Raw genomic sequence first — 17500 nt, 5'->3', positions numbered from 1 at the left:
GTACCGATTTATCATAGAGAGTACCCAATAAGATTCAACACCAGAAACAACGCAAAACCATATGAGAAACCCCCCCCCAATTGGGGTTTAAATCATTTGTGGAGGATATACCCTTTTGCAACATTCCTTAATACCATGGAATTTTCACTAAAGTGTCATGCCTTATGACATAGCATCACCAATATTGCCATACAGTAAAAAAAACACCGCTTACCTGTGTTATTTGAGTTGAGAGCTCCATGTAGAAACAGTTACGCAGTCGCTTGATGCAAAATAATGAACACAAACAGAGCTAAGTGAGGGGCAGAGATGCGCCCTCACCTTTTAAATAAAGGAAGGAATGAAGGTGGTTGCCATGTTTGGCGCGCATATATCCATGAGTGGGGAGATCCACATCGGGGATGGTGAGGCCACCTTCGAGGTATAATGAAGAGGAACCCCCAATGTATTCACGCTCGGCCACGCCAGAGGTAGTAACACTACACAGTTCATGGGTTAACTACAAGGGCTATGCCCCATGGTGATGATATACAATAGTGGTTTTAAGTAGGATCTCAAGTAATTAAGCTGCCCCGGGTAAAGAGTTGTGTGTGTGTGTGTGTGTGTGTGTATGTTTATCATTGCCAAAAAATATATATAAAAACCACCCCCAACAGGTCCCGAAAGAAGGGCTAGGTCTATGTGTGGTCTATTTTAAAGTAATCTAATATATATATATATATATATATATATATATATATATATATATATAACCAAGAGTACTACAGTAACACAGTGTGTGTGTGTGTGTGTGTGTGTGTGTGTGTGTGGGTGTGTGTACTATGTGTACATATATATATATGTATAGATACATCCATATGTACGTACAAGGATAGAAGCAAGTAAGAGAGTGGAGCAGAGACATTGAATTCAATTGCATTCCTATCATTGAAACCAATTCTAGAACTCACTCTATTTATATAAAAAAAGTTTTATTATTACATTGAATTCTCCTTAGATTTCATCTCTTCACACCATGCTAACTTATCTAATCTCTATAATCAAGCTTGGTAGCATTCCTAGATCAAAACAGACCAAATGAAGGAATCTCTCTCTCTCTTTCTCTCTCTCTCTCTCTCTCTCTCTATATATATATATATATATATATATATATATATATATATATATATATATATATATATATATAGTGTTACGAGGACTCCCGGGACACTCAAGATGAACACCTTCACCAAGAGGCCAAGGGCCCGTAACTTGGAGCTCACATACTGGGAGGCTCGCATCCTCTGACTTGAGTCCCTTTGGTGGCTCGTTGATGGGCTCGTCTAGAAAACGACCCAAGATCACGTCTAGCTTGACGCACGCGGGAGCCTTGGTTTCACCGCGCGGAGTTGAAGTTTAGTTGAGTGCGGAAGAGTCTTTATGTTCAAGTTGAGCGAACGAGACCATTCGGGCCTTGAGCGCGTATCTGAGAGGTCCCCTTGGAACTCTCTCAGGCCACTTTGGGCTATCTTGGAAAATGTCCGAATTGGATGTTTAGGTACTCCACGCGGAGACCTCGGCTTCCTCTTCGAGATCAGCCATGCACACTCATGAACGCGCGCCTGTGGTATATATATATATATATATATATATATATACACACACACACACACACACACACACATATACACACACACACACCCCCCCCCCCCCAATATAGACACACACACACACACACACACACACACACACCAATAGAATGAGAGCACTCCTAAGTTTGTTGAACAAGGGCTAGCACCTCATGAAAAATAATGTCTATGAGAAACTTCCAATTTTGGTATCAAAGAATGCTTTGTATCATCAATTAAGAGGTCGTGTCATGCATCACTTTTATAAATGCGATAGACCATACGTGTAGGAAGAGAGTATTGAGAGTGTTCCACTTGGAAGAGAAGATAGCCCTATGAGAATAAAGGCATTGTTTCCTTGGCCGTAGCAACACGCGGGTCACATACTAGTATTTATTATGTGGCCAATTTAAGGAATAATCCAAGGTTGTTCAAGATTTATTGATATGTTATGTCCTTGATATCATTTTTGGCTCATACTTTTGACAAATTATGACTTGTAGATTATTAATGTAGCAATAGAGGACAATCGCTTTCTTCTTATGAGAGTATATTGTGGTAATGGATATATATTGATTAAATGTGTTTATTTACATCGTTGCCAAATGGTGCAAATCCCCACGGTTGGACTATCACCAATATCAAATATCTCACACTTGATCCACATAGATAAGATTATGTTACTATTGGCGAGCACTTCCTCCTCTCTCTCTATCTATGTGATCCCTCTCTTTTTTTACCACTTCTTTAAACTAATAAGTATGGAGGGAGTGTTTTCCAAATCTCGTGTTGCTCTCCTGTCCTCTCACTCTCTCAGCTTGTCTTTCATACATGCTTAGCACTCCGGCCTAGGAAGTGTGCTTACTGCTCTCTCTCCATCTCTCTTGCTCTAGAAGAGTTAGTATGTCCACATGATAGTCAAGGTATGCATGCTATTTTGTGTATTTTGTAGGGTCACGAGAGATACAACAAAACTTTTTCAATTTAGGAAAATTTCCCAAGATACCCTTGTACCAATTTTGGATGGATTGCCCCAATTTTTGCACGATTGTTCTTTTTGTAAACAGAGATCTATCTTTACTTGTGCCTTAGACAAAAATTTCACCAATAAGCTCACAAATAGAGGCATTTGTGCCTACAATTAATGAACTATTACAATATCATCTAGAACCCTAGTTCTATCATCTTTTATTGAGGGAAAATCAATCTTCCTGTGGAGGGTTGCGAAAATAAAGCCTTTAGAGATGTTTATGAGATTATCAAGGGGTATTTTGGAAATTACAAAAAATTTAAAGGACATTTTGGGAATTCTGGCAAAATATGAGTGGTACTTTGGGAAATTTTGAAAGTTGAGGGGTATTTGGGGAATTTCCACAAACTATATGGATATTTTGGTAATTTCCCTATATATAAAACCCACCTCCAAAAGTACAAGTTTTTGGCTAGGAGTGAAAAGGCTGGTCTCTTTAGTCTGTTGTGGAAGGTGCATGCCCTAAGCTAACCTTTGCAACGAATACACCCTAATTGATGTGCCATCGCTTTTATACGAAGCTTTTTTGGTTTGTTGTTAGAAATTGGAACCCTTATCTTAATCACTATTATAAATTTGTCACGTTTTCATGTATTATTACATGTACACCCTTTGTGGCCTTTACGTGCTCTTCTTTTGTTGTTAGAAATTGGGGCCCTTACCTTTAGTCACTGTTGTACGTCTTCACGTTTTCATGTTTTATTATATGTACGACGCTTTGTGGACACATGTATCGAGTACTGTAAAGCCTTTATGTGCTCTTCTTGTGTTGTTAGAAATTGGGTCATTACCTTAGTCATTGTTGCCAATTCTTTGCACTTTCATGTTTCATTATATGTACGATTGTTTGTGGCCATAGGTATTGGGTATTGTGAAACCTTTGTGTGCTCTTCTTTACATATATTACTCTAGATATCCTCATTAGATCCATTGTCCCAATTTGAATGAATAAGGTGAGTCGTCACAAAGGCCTACTGAAGTTAACATGGGACAAGAGTTATTGGGAGTAGTTTCATAAGAGTGCCTATAATTACATGTCATTTTTTGGTGTTTTAACACTAGTTTAGTAACCTAACAGGACATAAAAAAACAGTCTTTTCAAGGTTTTGAGAAAAAATAAAACACCCCTATCATATGTATGTGTTTGTAGAATTCTTTAGTTCATTTCAAAGCTAATAAATACCACACTCTATGAGGGAAAAGTAAGAAACACTCACAATTGTCAATTGTATGGTCATGAAGAGCATTTAAAACCAAAGGAGTCATGATTTGACAAAATATAACATATTTGCCAGGTGAATCCTGTTTTGCTTAAAGTGCAAAAAATCTCTAGATGATTAGCGTGTTCTTTCCATAAGCATCAATGATTCCTTGACCAAGTCTATGGTTGCTATAGGCTTATAAAGTTTCTTTTGAGCATAAAATTAAGTACAAAAAATGGTCATTTTTGCATTCTATAGGCTTATTAAGTTTCTTTTGAGCATAAAATTAAGTACAAAAAATGTGCATTTTTGAATTCTATTGACTTACCATCGATGTTTCTATGTGTACACCTATCATTATCTTTATAAATGCTTTCACTTTATTCAATTAAACTCTTTACTCTCCTTTTCAAGCATCAAAAGCATTAAAACACGTCTCCTTAAGACGATTAGAAGTACAAAAATTGAACGGATAAAAAAAACTCGCTTCCAAAGTGTGGCCTTCCATATGGTATCTAAACCTATCAAGTTGGCGCCAAATTGGAATTGTACACTTAGAGTTGGACAAGCCTGAAATGTACCACCACATACTTGGGCACTGACTCGTAGTGCTAAAAAAAAACCTACTTTTAGTGTAGTCCCTAAAATGTTACAAATTACCTCTAAATTTGAGATTTGAGGGTAAGAAAACCTACACATTTTGGAGATATCTATTGTAATTCAGTGCAAAAACCTTTTCAATTTATCTCTAGTGTTTTTGGAAACAAGGTGAAGACTTCACGATGACCTCAAGAAGGCATTATTTTTTCCTCTTATAAATGATTATTAGAACACATTTGACATGTTAATGGACCTGTGTTCATGAAAAATGTGTCTCAACTTAATATTGTGCCATTTTCAATTTTTAAAATATCAATTGAGAGTAAGGGAAAAAGGAGTTTTTTTTCCCAAATTAGAGAAAAATAATATAAAAACCTAAAAAATAAATCAAAAATTTAAAAATTCCTATTAGCAAAAGAGTTTTATATGTCTGAAAAAATGATATTTCTTGAACACTTTAATGGAGAGAGATTAGAGAGAGAGAGAGAGAGAGACAGACAGAGAGAGATGCACGTGTACACACACACATGCTCATTTTCATAATAAAAATATTCAAATGAATATAGCAAGGCATGAAATGTCGAAAAGTCGTCAACGGGTGCTAGCTCAGTTGGTAGAGTCATAGCTCCTGTGCCTAAGGTCTTGGGTTTAATCCCCCCTTGGCGATCTGAAGACATGTTCCAAGTCTTTCGGGACTGTTCTCATATGGGGTGTGTGTGTGATGGGATGCCTCTCTTCCTACCTGTGAAACCGTTGTACATAGGGTGTGTGCGTGTATTTCAAAGTTCTTGTATTTTTTTAATAAAAAAATATCGAAAAGTTAATGTGAGGATGACCATTTGATGGTGAAAGAATTGCACGTTTTTCTCTAACACTTCCCTATGGTCTTCTTGACCAAAAAGTTTTTGTTCAGCACTTAACACTGAGACCAAAAAGCCTAAAAAGTAACCAGCAAGTCACCTATATAAATGCAGGAATCTTATAGCTTAGAGCTACGAAAACTTGATGGCTGCGCAGAAGCTGGGCCTTCTTCAGCAGCGGTACGTAAGCGTCACCCCCTTCTCCTTCAGACGGACGCGCTATCCTCGTGTCTTGTCCATTTTGGCTGTCGCTTCAACAGCTCGCAAGACCATCGCTAGCACCTTCTCCGATCTCAAGTCTGCTGGAAACGTACGACATTATGTGAGAGAGAGAGAGAGAGAGAGAGAGAGAGAGAGAGAGATATTTCGTGCAAGTGCCACTGTGAGCACACCTTATTTGCTTGAGCCTTGAATATACTTGCCCGCTTTCCAATTCCGAATTTGGGCTTTAAGCAGTATTCAGAGCGATACCTTGTAGTCACTGATCACTAAACTTGCCATACTTTGACGGTTCCTATTGTTCATTTTTGTTGTGTTTATTTACTGCTTATGGCTAAGGCAAATTACAGTTTCTTCGCATATCAACATTAGGTTGCCCTTATACCTTACATTACTGCTGGAGATCCAAGCTTGTCCACCACTGCTGAAGCTCTTGTGGCACTCGATCAGACAGGAGCAGATGTTATCGAGTTGGGAGTTCCTTATTCTGACGCTCTTGCCGATGGCCCAGTTATTCAGGTACTGCCCATTTTGTTTCATCTGTAGATATATAAACATTCACGTCAGAGATTGATGAAAAATGTTCAAGCAACACAACAGGATGTATATATGTTATATCTTTGCATGAATACCTTTGTGCCCAGTCGTGATTCAAATGACAGGAACCTTTTGCTAGCTCTTAATGTATGCAAATCACGTCCTGTAGGCAGCTGCAACGAGAGCTCTTCGAAATGGCACTACCTTGGAGGCTGTTTTGGAAATGCTAAAAGAGGTAGATCGTCTTTGTGTGTATTCCTTTTCTTTTTTAAAACAAGCTTTGCTAAGCCTCAATGGATTTATTCTGAAACGCGTCCATTTCTCTCTCAATAAATAGGTAATACCTCGACTCGAAGCTCCCATGGTGCTATTCACATACTATAATCCAATTTTAAAGAGAGGCATTGAAAACTTTTTACAAGCTATCAAGGCAGTGGGTGTCACAGGTACAACCACACCCTTGTATATTTGGTTTGATTTGGTTCTCAATTCATTTATGCTCTGATGTTGTGCTGTTAGGTTTGCTCGTTCCTGACCTTCCTCTTGAGGAGACAGATGCTCTTAGAAGGCTATCTGCACTTTATGGATTAGAACTGGTAATATGACGATGTCTTTTATGCTTCCAAGATAGTATATGGACACACTTTCACAAGATCTGTGCTTCCTTTTTAAAGGTGTTACTAACGACGCCGACTACTACAAAGGAGCGAATGCTTGAGATTTCTCAAGCTTCGCAAGGTTTTGTTTACTTGGTGAGATGCTTTTATATTGGTTATTATCTTAATGAGAAAGATCCAAAGCTACCATGACGTATAACTATTCTAAGTAGCATCTACCTTGTTGCACCCTTCCAAGCCCCTTTTTTTTGAAGGCTTGACTTTGTTTATTGCTTGCCTGTTTAGGTGAGTTTAACGGGTGTGACAGGAGAAAGGATGCAGGTCAACAGCCAGGTTGAGTTCCTTCTTCAACATCTTAAGCAGGTGCTTTTTGGAGAACTTTTAATCATATTGTATTCTAGCTGCCTTTTGGGTCGTAATGCTTTTTGAGCTGTAACATATTTTTGAAGGTTAGGATTCTGTAGCTGTACGTTCTTTCGTTCTTTTTTTTTTCTTCGACGCACCAAAGGTCCCACAAGGGGAGGTGCTTATCCCTTTCAAATACTAGCCATGAAACATGGTCGGGCAAGGGCCTCTGAACCATCGGGCAAGAGCCACGCTTAGGCATCACCATGGCCATCTAATTGATGCACCACGTGCTACGACGGAGACGGAGAGAACTCGTAGCAACCAGCTAGGAATCTCCTCCTCGGGTGACCCACCCTAGGAGGAGGATGCACTCGAATGTCCAAGGGCAATCTTGCCCTAGCAACGTGAACACCAGGTAAGCACTCTAGAGGTGACCCAACGGGGGATTTGAAGTTTGAACCCAGAACCTGCAGGTTGAGAGGCCAAAGCCTTACTGTTAGACCAACTCTTTGTGGACTACTTTATTTCGTTCTTTGTGCTAACTGTGTCTGATTTTATGCGTGGGGACTGGATCGACTCTTAGGTAGTTGCTTAAGGGTATAGTAGCCGGAGATTCTAGATTTTGTCATGTATCCTGCCTGATTCAATACCCGGAAGGCAGGTTGCATATTCTCTGTCCAGGGCATTCTGTTTTTGTGACTAATTTTTAATGAAAACAGCGTGATCTTATCTTGGCTATGCTGTTCAGGGCTTGCTTTGTCCACTTTTCGAAGGCTGCTGTTCTGCATCTTGATGGATTGAAACCATGCCATGCACCAAAACGTCTCTTGATATTGACTTTCATATATTTACTCCTCTGAAGAAATTTTTTGTCGGCATGAGAGCTGGTGGTCAGTGATTGTTCCTTTTCTTAAAGTGCAATGGAAGGCATGGTAACGAGAGAATACGAGAGAGAGAGAGAGAGAGAGAGAGAGAGAGAGAGAGAGAGAGAGAGAGAGAGAGAGAGAGAGAGACTGCAATCACAAGAGAGTACAAGGCTCTACACTATGCTCCATAGCATGCTAGGATGGGGGCACCTAAATAGAGGGCCCAAAGAAATGCCGGACTTCATTCCAAATACCCCACGACCCATAAAAGTGGGAGTAAACTGGAAAGATGGTAAAAAATAGGATGTGCGTTAAAAAAGACTTGCAACGGCAACCCAACTAGCAATCCCCCCCCTCCCACAACATGCCTAGAATCTAGAAAAGCCTCACAAAGCCGGGCGTAGCCACAAAGAAGCCCTCACAATATCTAGACGGGGAAATTGAGGCAAGGTTGCATTCCAAACTTGTATTTATCATTCTTCTCATACCGTATGGTAAATATATGTACTGGTATTAGTACTTAACGTATTTGTTGTTACTTTACAAACTCAGTAGTACTCATACCTACGTGTATGCATGCATGTATATTAGGTTGTAGACATATGTACTCTAATAATACACACATGAAAGAGCACATGTAGACAAATTCAATCTTGGAAATTTCCAATTCTGTGTACATCTTTTCATTAAGTCATTCCCCATAGTACTATCAGCCCATCAACACTCCTGAAGTCTCATAGAGAAATTAGCAACTTGTGACAAAGGAGTGGAGTGGCTCCTCTTGTGCAGCACGCACTATACGCTGATTCGACGTGTACTTCAGGAATAGTCACTGCGAAAATCCAAAAGCCTAAAGATACAGCTCAAAATTGAGGAGAATCTGTGAAGTCTTCCTCCATCCACTTTGCATCAAGAGCTAGAAAGTTTTTTCCCTTGAACAAATTATCGGTGGACGTAGCTCACCCTTGTGTTCTTTTTCTTGTGCCTTGGGACTTGATGGTTGTTGCTCTTGCTCCTTGTCCACCGGCGCATTATTTTGAATCTCGTAACTCTTCGATGAAAAATCAGTTGTTTCCTTCGGTTATTTCTTTGGACACTTCGTGAAGACGTGCCCCTATTCACCGGAGCCATAACACTTGCCCTCTTTGAAGTTTGAAGTACTCAGCATGCTGCTCTTATATCGATTTGGGCCCTGTAGATTTCTACTTCTTGCCCTTCGTCCTCTCCTTGGAAGACTCTTTTCCCGTTGACTTGGACATTGGCTTGTCCGTTGGATAAGTCAATGAACTTGAACGCATGGGAAAATTAGTCCTTTGCATGTGCCATGAGCTTCTGAACGTTCCTGGACTTTCGCTTCAAATAGTACCGTTGGATCTCTTTAGGTAAGCTGCAACAAAATTGCTCCATCTACTAAAAAGAATCCATCATCTTCCGAAAAGAATCCACTGGCAAAACGGTATTTCAAAACCATGACAATATGTCGCCCAAGTATCGTCTTTCGTCATCCTCAAATGTGTCCATGTCGTGATAATCATGCCAAAGTGAAAGTTTTCTTAAACTTTATCCAAGCCTTTGGAGCTTTCTTGTTTAGAAGCATGGTCAATCACCATGCCTGAGCATTGCCCTTCAAAAAAGGTTCGCCTTGCTTACTTTTGGGGCTTTAGAAAAGTTAACCCCAAAGAAAGTGGTGTTAAACTATTGTGTGTAAGAGAGTGCTTGATCGGAATCTCTGAAGCTTGAAAAAGTGTTGAACTTTACTACTTGACCCCATCCTTCAAAGGCATCTGATCCAAAAGCTGCAGCCAAAAGTCATTAGCATGATTTGCGAACTTCCGCATAGATGCCATGTCACCAGCCTACAACGTAAAACGCGGGCGTTTGTACAACTACCACATCATCAACCTGTCAACGCAAAATACGGAACGTCCATAGAACCTTGCCATGCCATCAACTGAATGTGCAAATTGACTTGTGAGTGTGTGTAGGCCTTGTTTTATTTGATTATTGCCCCTAAGCACTTGGGCCCCATCGGATGGGGTCCCATAAGTTGGTCAAAACTTCTTTTAAGACTTTTCTCTACTCAGCAAGGACCTATAAGTTGGTGAGAACTTCTATTGCTTCTAGGTTTTAGGCCCCTCGGCCGAGTTCTGCAAGTCGGCTAGGGTTGAGTCTGGGAAAACCCAACCCCCCCAAGTCTTCAGTGGCTTGACACGTCCGCAGTTTGTGACATCCCCCTTTCTTGAAAGAAGAGTAATTGTCCATGATTATTCTATATCTGCAAAACAACTAGTTAAAAGTTCCGAGGGACAATCAATTCGATGCACTATTAATTACATACCCAAGTAATCTCACCCAATTTGGAGTATTCAGTGGTTGAACACTCCCCAAACATCCGGTCTGCATCGTTCCGAGGTTTAGACATTATCAAAGAATATTTCTCACCATTCCACTCGAGAGTAAATCACCAATCGTTGAAATCAATATATAAAACCAAACTCAAACAATTCAAATCGGCACCAAGACAGGTTTAAAATAGATACAATTCTTTTCAAACAAATTCCAAACAGGATCTCCAAACAATTTCTCGAACAAAATCAAGAGAACTGCTAAATCGAACTGAAATAGCATTTTTGGTGTTAGTTGAGCTAAAAAAGACGACTGGCTTTCCATCCCGAGACCTGCACCAAAAATCAGGTTTAGGTTTCTTCCAAAAGTTTGTAGCCGATCACAGCATGGTCCATAAGCTCTTGAATTGTCGAAACTGGTTCAGTCAGATAGTGTTTCTGTAGTGGTGATGGTAGTCCCAAGATATAGCCATCACATTGGACCTCCAAGGTTATCCGGTCGAGAAGAGACATTTGAGGAGAGATGTTGAGCAATGTCAAAGACATTTGAGGAGCGATGTGGAGAAATGTCAAATTGTAATCTGCTAGGGTTTTTGTGGCGAGCATTTCAGGATACCCCACTTTTCCAGAGACTGCACTCCAAAGGAAGATGTCAGATGGCATGTAACTTTGGGCAAAAAATTTTCTTGAAAGCTTGCCAAGTCCTTGGAGTGTGCGGCTTGGTAGCTATAGACATCCACCATTGCCTGGCACTGCCTGTGAGAAAAGCGGTGGCACAAAAGATCTTTGATTCTTTTGAGTAATTCCCCATGGCATAGATAGTATCAAACTGTTGCAAAAACTGTAAAGCTTTCCTTGGATCTTCCTCCCCCGAAAAGCGAGAAAATTTCTTGTAAAATCTAGAAGCGCCATCTTGCTTTGTCTGCTCTTTGGTAGGACCGGTATGCTTTGAGAAAAGCAGTCCTGATACCACTGTAACAGGAGGGCACCACGTACCAATGGAAAGGACAAATTGAACAACTTTAAGCACTTCAAATAACAATTGAACTTAAAGAGATGCACGACACACAAGATGGGGAGTGGCAGAGTTCTACCCCAAGAGAGCACTGGCCCCAAATTCCTGGTGTACCTTTCAGTATTTCTTTACATTGCTTCCACTCAGTACAACGTCGATACTCCGTCTCTGCACTTCCTCGCGGAAACGTGCCGCAGATGGCAGACCTTGGCCTTGGAAAGTAGTACATGAAAAGCATTAACCCCAAAAGCATCTGGTCCAAATGCTGCAACCAAAGTCCGTACAGATGCCACGTTAGCAGCTTGCAACGCAAAATGCGGGCCTCCGTACAACTGCCACATCATCAACCTATCAGCGCAAAATAGGGAATGTGCGTACAACCCTGCCACGACATCAATTGAATGTGCAATTTGAATCGTGAGTGTGTAGGTCCTGCTTTATTTGATTATTGCACCTAGGTACTTAGGCCCCATTGGACAGGGTCCCATAAGTTGGTCAAAACTTCTTTTAAGACTTTTCTCCACTGAGCGAGGATCTGTAAGTTGGTGAGAACTTCTACTTCTTCTACTACTTCTAGGGTTAAAACCCCTTGGTCAGGATCTGCAAGTTAGCTAGGGTTGGGTGTAGGAAACGCCAACCCACCGAGTCTTCAATGGCTTGACATGTCAGCAGTTTGTGACAGCTTCTGTGTGTAAGAGTGGCCCGAGGGCATGCTTGTAAAGGTTACATGGAAGACCTAAAAGCAGCACTCTGCCAAAAGCAACTGGTCTCCAAAACCTCTTCATCCCAGAAGCTGGCTGCTGGCGCGTTTTTAGGGCTGTTCGTACAATAAGTGCCATGACATCAAAATCTCCGCGTTTTGCGAGTTGGATGCCACATCAGCACTGTTATAATTTTCGGACTGGTTCCTGTGGGCATTTTGGACCCCACGTTTGGTGTGTCCAAAGTTGGGGGCTCTTAGGTTCTCTAAACCCCTCCACCCTCAAAAGATGTTGTGCCACATCACTAACTTGTCACAAACAGAGGTTCTTGAGATCAGAGTTTTGCCCTAAGAATAGGAAGCAGAGATCTTCTAAGTTCCATCGAGTTTGAGGTCTAGAACGGATGCGGGAATATGCCTGGTTCAAGTGCTTGTATGGTGACTTCTCCCAAGTAATTAAGATACTCTTTAAGGGTGGGACCAACCCATCTTGTGATCCTCAGTACTGTATCGATCTTCTTTTTCTCTCCAACTTGTCTCCATATCAATTGCCTTCAGTATTAAGTGATAAAGTCTATTTATCAGAGTATATTTGATTTTGTTATGCTCTCTCCGTTGTGACAACTGTATCGACGTAGACTTCTAGTTCAGTGTCTACATGATGAGAACTCTCCTGCTCCTTTGGTTCTATGTCAAGACACTCCAAGGTCTCAAAGAGAGTGGTACAAACTGGGCTTCAGGCTGCAAGCAATGTTCCATCCAGTCAAACTGATGAGACATCCGGGATTTATGCCCAAATTTAAGGTATTTACTGGTATTTATAACTAAAATGCCCAAATTCTGACCTTGAAGATAAGGGCAAATGAAATTACAACTGGTATCTTTCATCTTCTACTGGGGAATTTACACGACAAACCGGTATCTGTGAGCACTGGTCCTGTCAAAAGGGGTTTCCAAACTCTTCAATAAGGGCAGGTATTCTGGCTGAAATTGGTCCCAAATCAGTCCCCCTCTGTGCACACAAGTCTCCAACCGTTTCTTTGAAGTTCAAGTTTTTGTACAGTTTTGTGTTGCTACAATGTTTCTCCTGATCAAGTGGCCAGTGGGTTTGGAGTGCCAGTTAATTGAAGTATTCCATCATGGAAGCAACACCGCATCCCAGTCCCAACTCTTAGGATTAGGATGAGGAGTACGAGGAAGTGGAAGGGAAGTTGAAAAGGAGGCTGAAGCGGAGGAGGAGGTAGGAGAGAATCAATCTGAGACTTAGCATTTTGGATCACCCGAGTCTTGAAATGGTTGAGACCCACGTTTTGACTGGTGTTATTCCGGTGGGCATCTGGCATTATGAGAATGTAGATCTAGGTTAGAAGAACGTCTCGGTCTCGGTCTCGGTCTCGGTCTCGTTCCCTCCTCAATTGGCTCACCGGTCAAGGAGTTTTGGCCATTCCATTGCCAGAAACTCATGTCCGTGCGAAACTTGAGGCTACCAATTTCACCATAAAAGGAACCCATGGGCACCCTCCCTTCATCTAGCGTTTCATGAGGATTCGCTCCCATAGTACTAGTGTTTCAGCAAGATGAAGGTCTCTCTCTCTCTCTCTCTCTCTCTCTCGTTTTCCCCCTCTTATCATTACCCCTCCTCTTGCAACCCATAGGTGCTCTCGGCAGCCATTCTGTAATGGGACTAGTGTTTTAGCAAGATGAAGGTATCTCTCTCTCTCTCTCTCTCTCTCTCTCACACACACACACACACACACACACACACACACACACACACACACACACACTCACTCACATCAAAATTAGCCATCACATCCAAACTACGTTGATCTCTAAGGCGTGTCTCAATGCACTAAAGTTACATACCCATGCAATCTCACTCAAGTAGGATGGCACATCACGATGCAACACAGATGCTAACATATGCGTGTTACAAAACAAATAGTATACATAAAGTTGCCGATGAACACTCCCCCTCCAAATAACCATCGAGGTCCGGGCCATGAGCTCTTCAACAAATCCCTCATCACTCCTCCCCCAAATAACCTAACAAGGTCCGGCCGATGAGATATAGAGGCCTTTTACAACCAAACGTTCCCAAACCGTAGCCTGCGTCACTTGGAGGTTCCAAGAGTAAATACTTCTCAGATTGTTTCCAATTCCTTTTCAATACTCCTGAGATAACCAACAAGGTTCTGGCCATGAGTAAAGTACCACTTTTGCAATCATTGAATACTTCTCCCGCAAATAACCAACAAGGTTCGGGCCATGAGATATTTAGACATTATCATCAATTTTTCTCTTCAGGACTCCTATGGGGAAAGCGCGAGCCATGAGTAAAACACAACTTTGCAATCATTATTTCCTTTTGTGTACTCCTCCCAAGAAGCCCGAGCCATGAGTATTCAACGGTGATTACAATTCTTTCAAGAGGAGGTATGTCAGAAAGTGATGGCACGGAGTCGTACCTTTGCGAAGCAATAATAAAGAAATAACGGAAGGTGCACGAGTCATTGAAGCGAGTGCATCTGGGGACGGAACTCCGCCATTCTCTCTCTCTCTCTCTCTCTCTCTCTCTCTCTCTCTCCCCCCCCCCCCCCCCCCCCCCTAGTTCATTTGCAATTTATGTTCGTGTGTTGCTCTTGATTTCTCGCTTGGAGTGTCCAAGCGTGTAATATGCGGCGTGCGTGGCCGCCTGCTGTGAACGTGGCAGCGAATGTAGGTGGAGTTGCCCTTGGAGTCGCATGTTGCTACTCTTCGAGTACCAACAAAGCATGTTGCCGACCTACCCTCTATCACGCTGCCCTTGTGCTGGTTGTATCAGGCCAACATGTGCGTTGTGGCCCATGGAGCCCCATCCTCCACAATCGGCTAAGTATGCAGAGTGCTACCGCTTATGGAAGCTGCCAATACTACCTAATGAGAGTTAAGCATTCTCAGGGCAGGTATTGTGTTGGACGGATGGCTCTCTGGAATGCGGTTACTTGAGTGCACATTTGCATGGATGTTGAATGATTGGAAAATTGGGGAATCAGCAGAGGTACAAGAAGAGTTGACATTATCATGAAATACTTCCTAACCACATGAAAGAAAATACTCCTCTCCCATTATTCCTAAGATAGTGAAATATACTCACCCTCAAAGCATGGAGAGGAGAAGAAAAAAATCAAGACACACTAATACACCGATGTTACTATGCCAAAACCAACCTCCACACCCCAAAACCAACCTCCACACCCCAGAGTTGATTGCAAAGTATAATGATATAAAGCTAAAACTTACCATGAACTCCTATCATTGGCTTGCATGTGCCCCCTTAGAGGTTGTGATATTGATGTTCTGTCTCTCGTCGGATCCATCTTGCACACATGACATGACAAAAATCATACTCACGCATAAACGAGCTAAAAAGCGGGGTCCCGAGGGTCCCACCCTCTCCGAGACTTTGTGTCCATATGCTCTCAGAGAGTGACCTTGAGGGGCACCTATAAATAGTACAAGGGATACCCAAAAGCATTCCGTCTAAAAGCACAACCCCCAAAAGGATTTTCTGCCCAAAATCTCTAGCAAAAAAGATGCCAACAGTCAGCAGCGTGAAATGCAAAAATTTGCACAGCCTGCCACATCATCACAGCAATGCAAAACACGGAATTTTGTACAACGTGCAACTTCAACATGTTAGCGTAATCTATGGAAGTAGCAATCAGAGTTCAAGCTTTTGACTTCTAGGGTTTTAAGCCTCTCTTTAAGTTGTAAGGGTTTAGGGTTTTAACCCCATCGGTCATCTTCTGGGTTTAGTTTCTCTTGTCCCCTCGACCATTCCTTTCCAGTTGGGTATGCCATTCATCATTTTATGACATTTTGACCTCTTGAAAAAATTATAATCGCCCTTGATTACGCCTGCAAACAACCAAAAGACATAAACTTTCTTCAGTAGACACTGACTCTATGCACTCATGCACTAGACTCCACCAATCCAACACTTCTACAAAGCCATCAATCATTGATTAATCATATTTCTATCGAGGGTCTCAAATACAAATCATGATCATTGTAACCATTTAACAATCACATCGAGACCGCGTCGATCTTTCCACAGATGTCTTGATCTACTGAATCTTATTACTATTAATCCACATAGCATACAATTCACAAAATCACACACTTAGTTCCCACTGAACAGTATGTTTCAATCATTTAATCTAACCATTTCAATCCGTCCAGAACTCTTGATGCACCTAGATCACTGTGCAACAATCTCATCCTTCTGGAACTCTTGATGCGCTTACAATAGCATCTAGTCATCTCATTCAGATAGACATCTTGATGCACTAGAATCTCATTTGGTTCACATTCAGTTCTCATTCACTTAGCCATCACATCCTGATCTCGTTGATCTCTAACAAATATTAGATTCACTAAGTTCAAATCATTATCAAACAAAATGCTACAGTCATTTCATCTTTCTTTACATGTCTCTAACAAAACACACATGAAAGAGCACATATTTTCAGTTTAATTAAGGAAATTTCCAATTAAGTGCACATTTGTTCATAAATTCATTGCGCAAAAATTAAAATAATGGTAGCCCATTAGTCAAAGAGAAATAGTGACTTTATTCATTTTAGGAAATCTGCGACAAAGGAGTGGAGTGGCTTCTCTCTTGTGCAATCCGAATCACACCAGATTCAACCTGCGCATTCGTCGGTAATTGTAACCAGAGGGCACTACGTGCGAATGGAAAAGAACAGATTGAACAACTCTAGGTACTTCAAATAACAATTGAATTGAAAGAGATGCACATCACACGAGACGGGGAGTGGCGGAGTTTCACCCCAAGAGAGCATTGGCCCCAAACCTTGGCGTCCCTTCAATATTTCTTTATATTTCTTGAACTGAGTACAACAGCCAGAGGCTCTTGCTTCCGCTCTGCTCCGGAGAATGCCAAAGAAGAGGGCTTCAGGTGATATTTAGAGAGACCCTTGGCCTCTGAAAAGCTAACAACTTCCAAAAGCTGGCCCAAAGCTAGCGCTAAAAATCAACAAACGAAAAAATACGAAAAATATGTATAGCTCTGCCACATTAGCAGTCAACGCAGAATGCAACGTTCGTACGACGCCTGTCAGCGTGAATTACGAAATGTCTCTACATGACCTGCCACATTAGCACTTTGCTACGCAATGTCTTTATGTGTGTATGGGCCTTGCTTTATTTATTACGAGCCCGCCTCGCCGATATCCATAAGTTGGTTGAACTTTAATAGTTTTGGCCCCTTTCGACGAGGAACTGTAAGTGAATAGGCACTTCTTGCTTCTTCTATTGCTTCTAAGGTTTCGGCGCCTTGACCGGATCTGCAAGTCGGCTCGGGTCTTCAATGGCTTTATGTCTGTATGGGCCTTGCTTTATTTATTATGAGCCTCGCCGATATCCATAAGTTGTTGAACTTTAACTTTAAAAGTTTGCCCCTTTCGACGAGGAACTGTAAGTGAATAGGCACTTCTCTGCTTCTTCTATACTGTTTCTAAGGTTTAGGCGCCTTGCTGGGATCTGCAAG

At 41.5% G+C, this 17500-nt stretch overlaps 1 protein-coding gene across 3 annotated transcripts; it reads left to right on the top strand.

Moving 5' to 3' along the window:
• The first annotated feature begins 5424 nt into the window (after positions 1–5424).
• LOC147459392 (tryptophan synthase alpha chain-like) lies at positions 5425–16864 on the top strand. Of its 3 annotated transcripts, none has more exons than XM_086510662.1 (8): positions 5425–5609; positions 5891–6037; positions 6225–6290; positions 6393–6501; positions 6575–6651; positions 6730–6807; positions 6958–7035; positions 16575–16864. In XM_086510662.1, exons 1-8 carry the CDS (start codon positions 5445–5447, stop codon positions 16710–16712), a joined length of 858 nt encoding a protein of 285 aa, XP_086366788.1. In that variant the 5' UTR covers positions 5425–5444; the 3' UTR covers positions 16713–16864. The 3 variants fall into 3 exon arrangements, with proteins under 3 accessions (XP_086366788.1, XP_086366790.1, XP_086366789.1); XM_086510664.1 differs by lacking the exon at positions 16575–16864 and adding an exon at positions 14254–14498 and having other exon boundaries at positions 5426–5609; XM_086510663.1 differs by lacking the exon at positions 16575–16864 and adding an exon at positions 7769–13748 and having other exon boundaries at positions 5426–5609.
• Positions 16865–17500: the final 636 nt, after the last annotated feature.

This window comes from Adiantum capillus-veneris, chromosome 4 (genome assembly GCF_014529385.1).
Source record: "Adiantum capillus-veneris isolate H3 chromosome 4, ASM1452938v2, whole genome shotgun sequence".
NCBI classification, from domain to species: Eukaryota; Viridiplantae; Streptophyta; class Polypodiopsida; order Polypodiales; family Pteridaceae; genus Adiantum; species Adiantum capillus-veneris.
This window is presented reverse-complemented; position numbering and strand designations above follow the sequence as displayed.

Bases quoted from the DNA above. Each gene is read 5' to 3' on its own strand.
- LOC147459392 (XM_086510662.1), top strand. From the start codon at position 5,445: ATGGCTGCGCAGAAGCTGGGCCTTCTTCAGCAGCGGTACGTAAGCGTC. The intron at 6,038-6,224 runs GTACTGCCCATT...CACGTCCTGTAG, and splicing joins CCGATGGCCCAGTTATTCAG to GCAGCTGCAACGAGAGCTCT. The intron at 6,291-6,392 runs GTAGATCGTCTT...CTCAATAAATAG, and splicing joins TTTTGGAAATGCTAAAAGAG to GTAATACCTCGACTCGAAGC.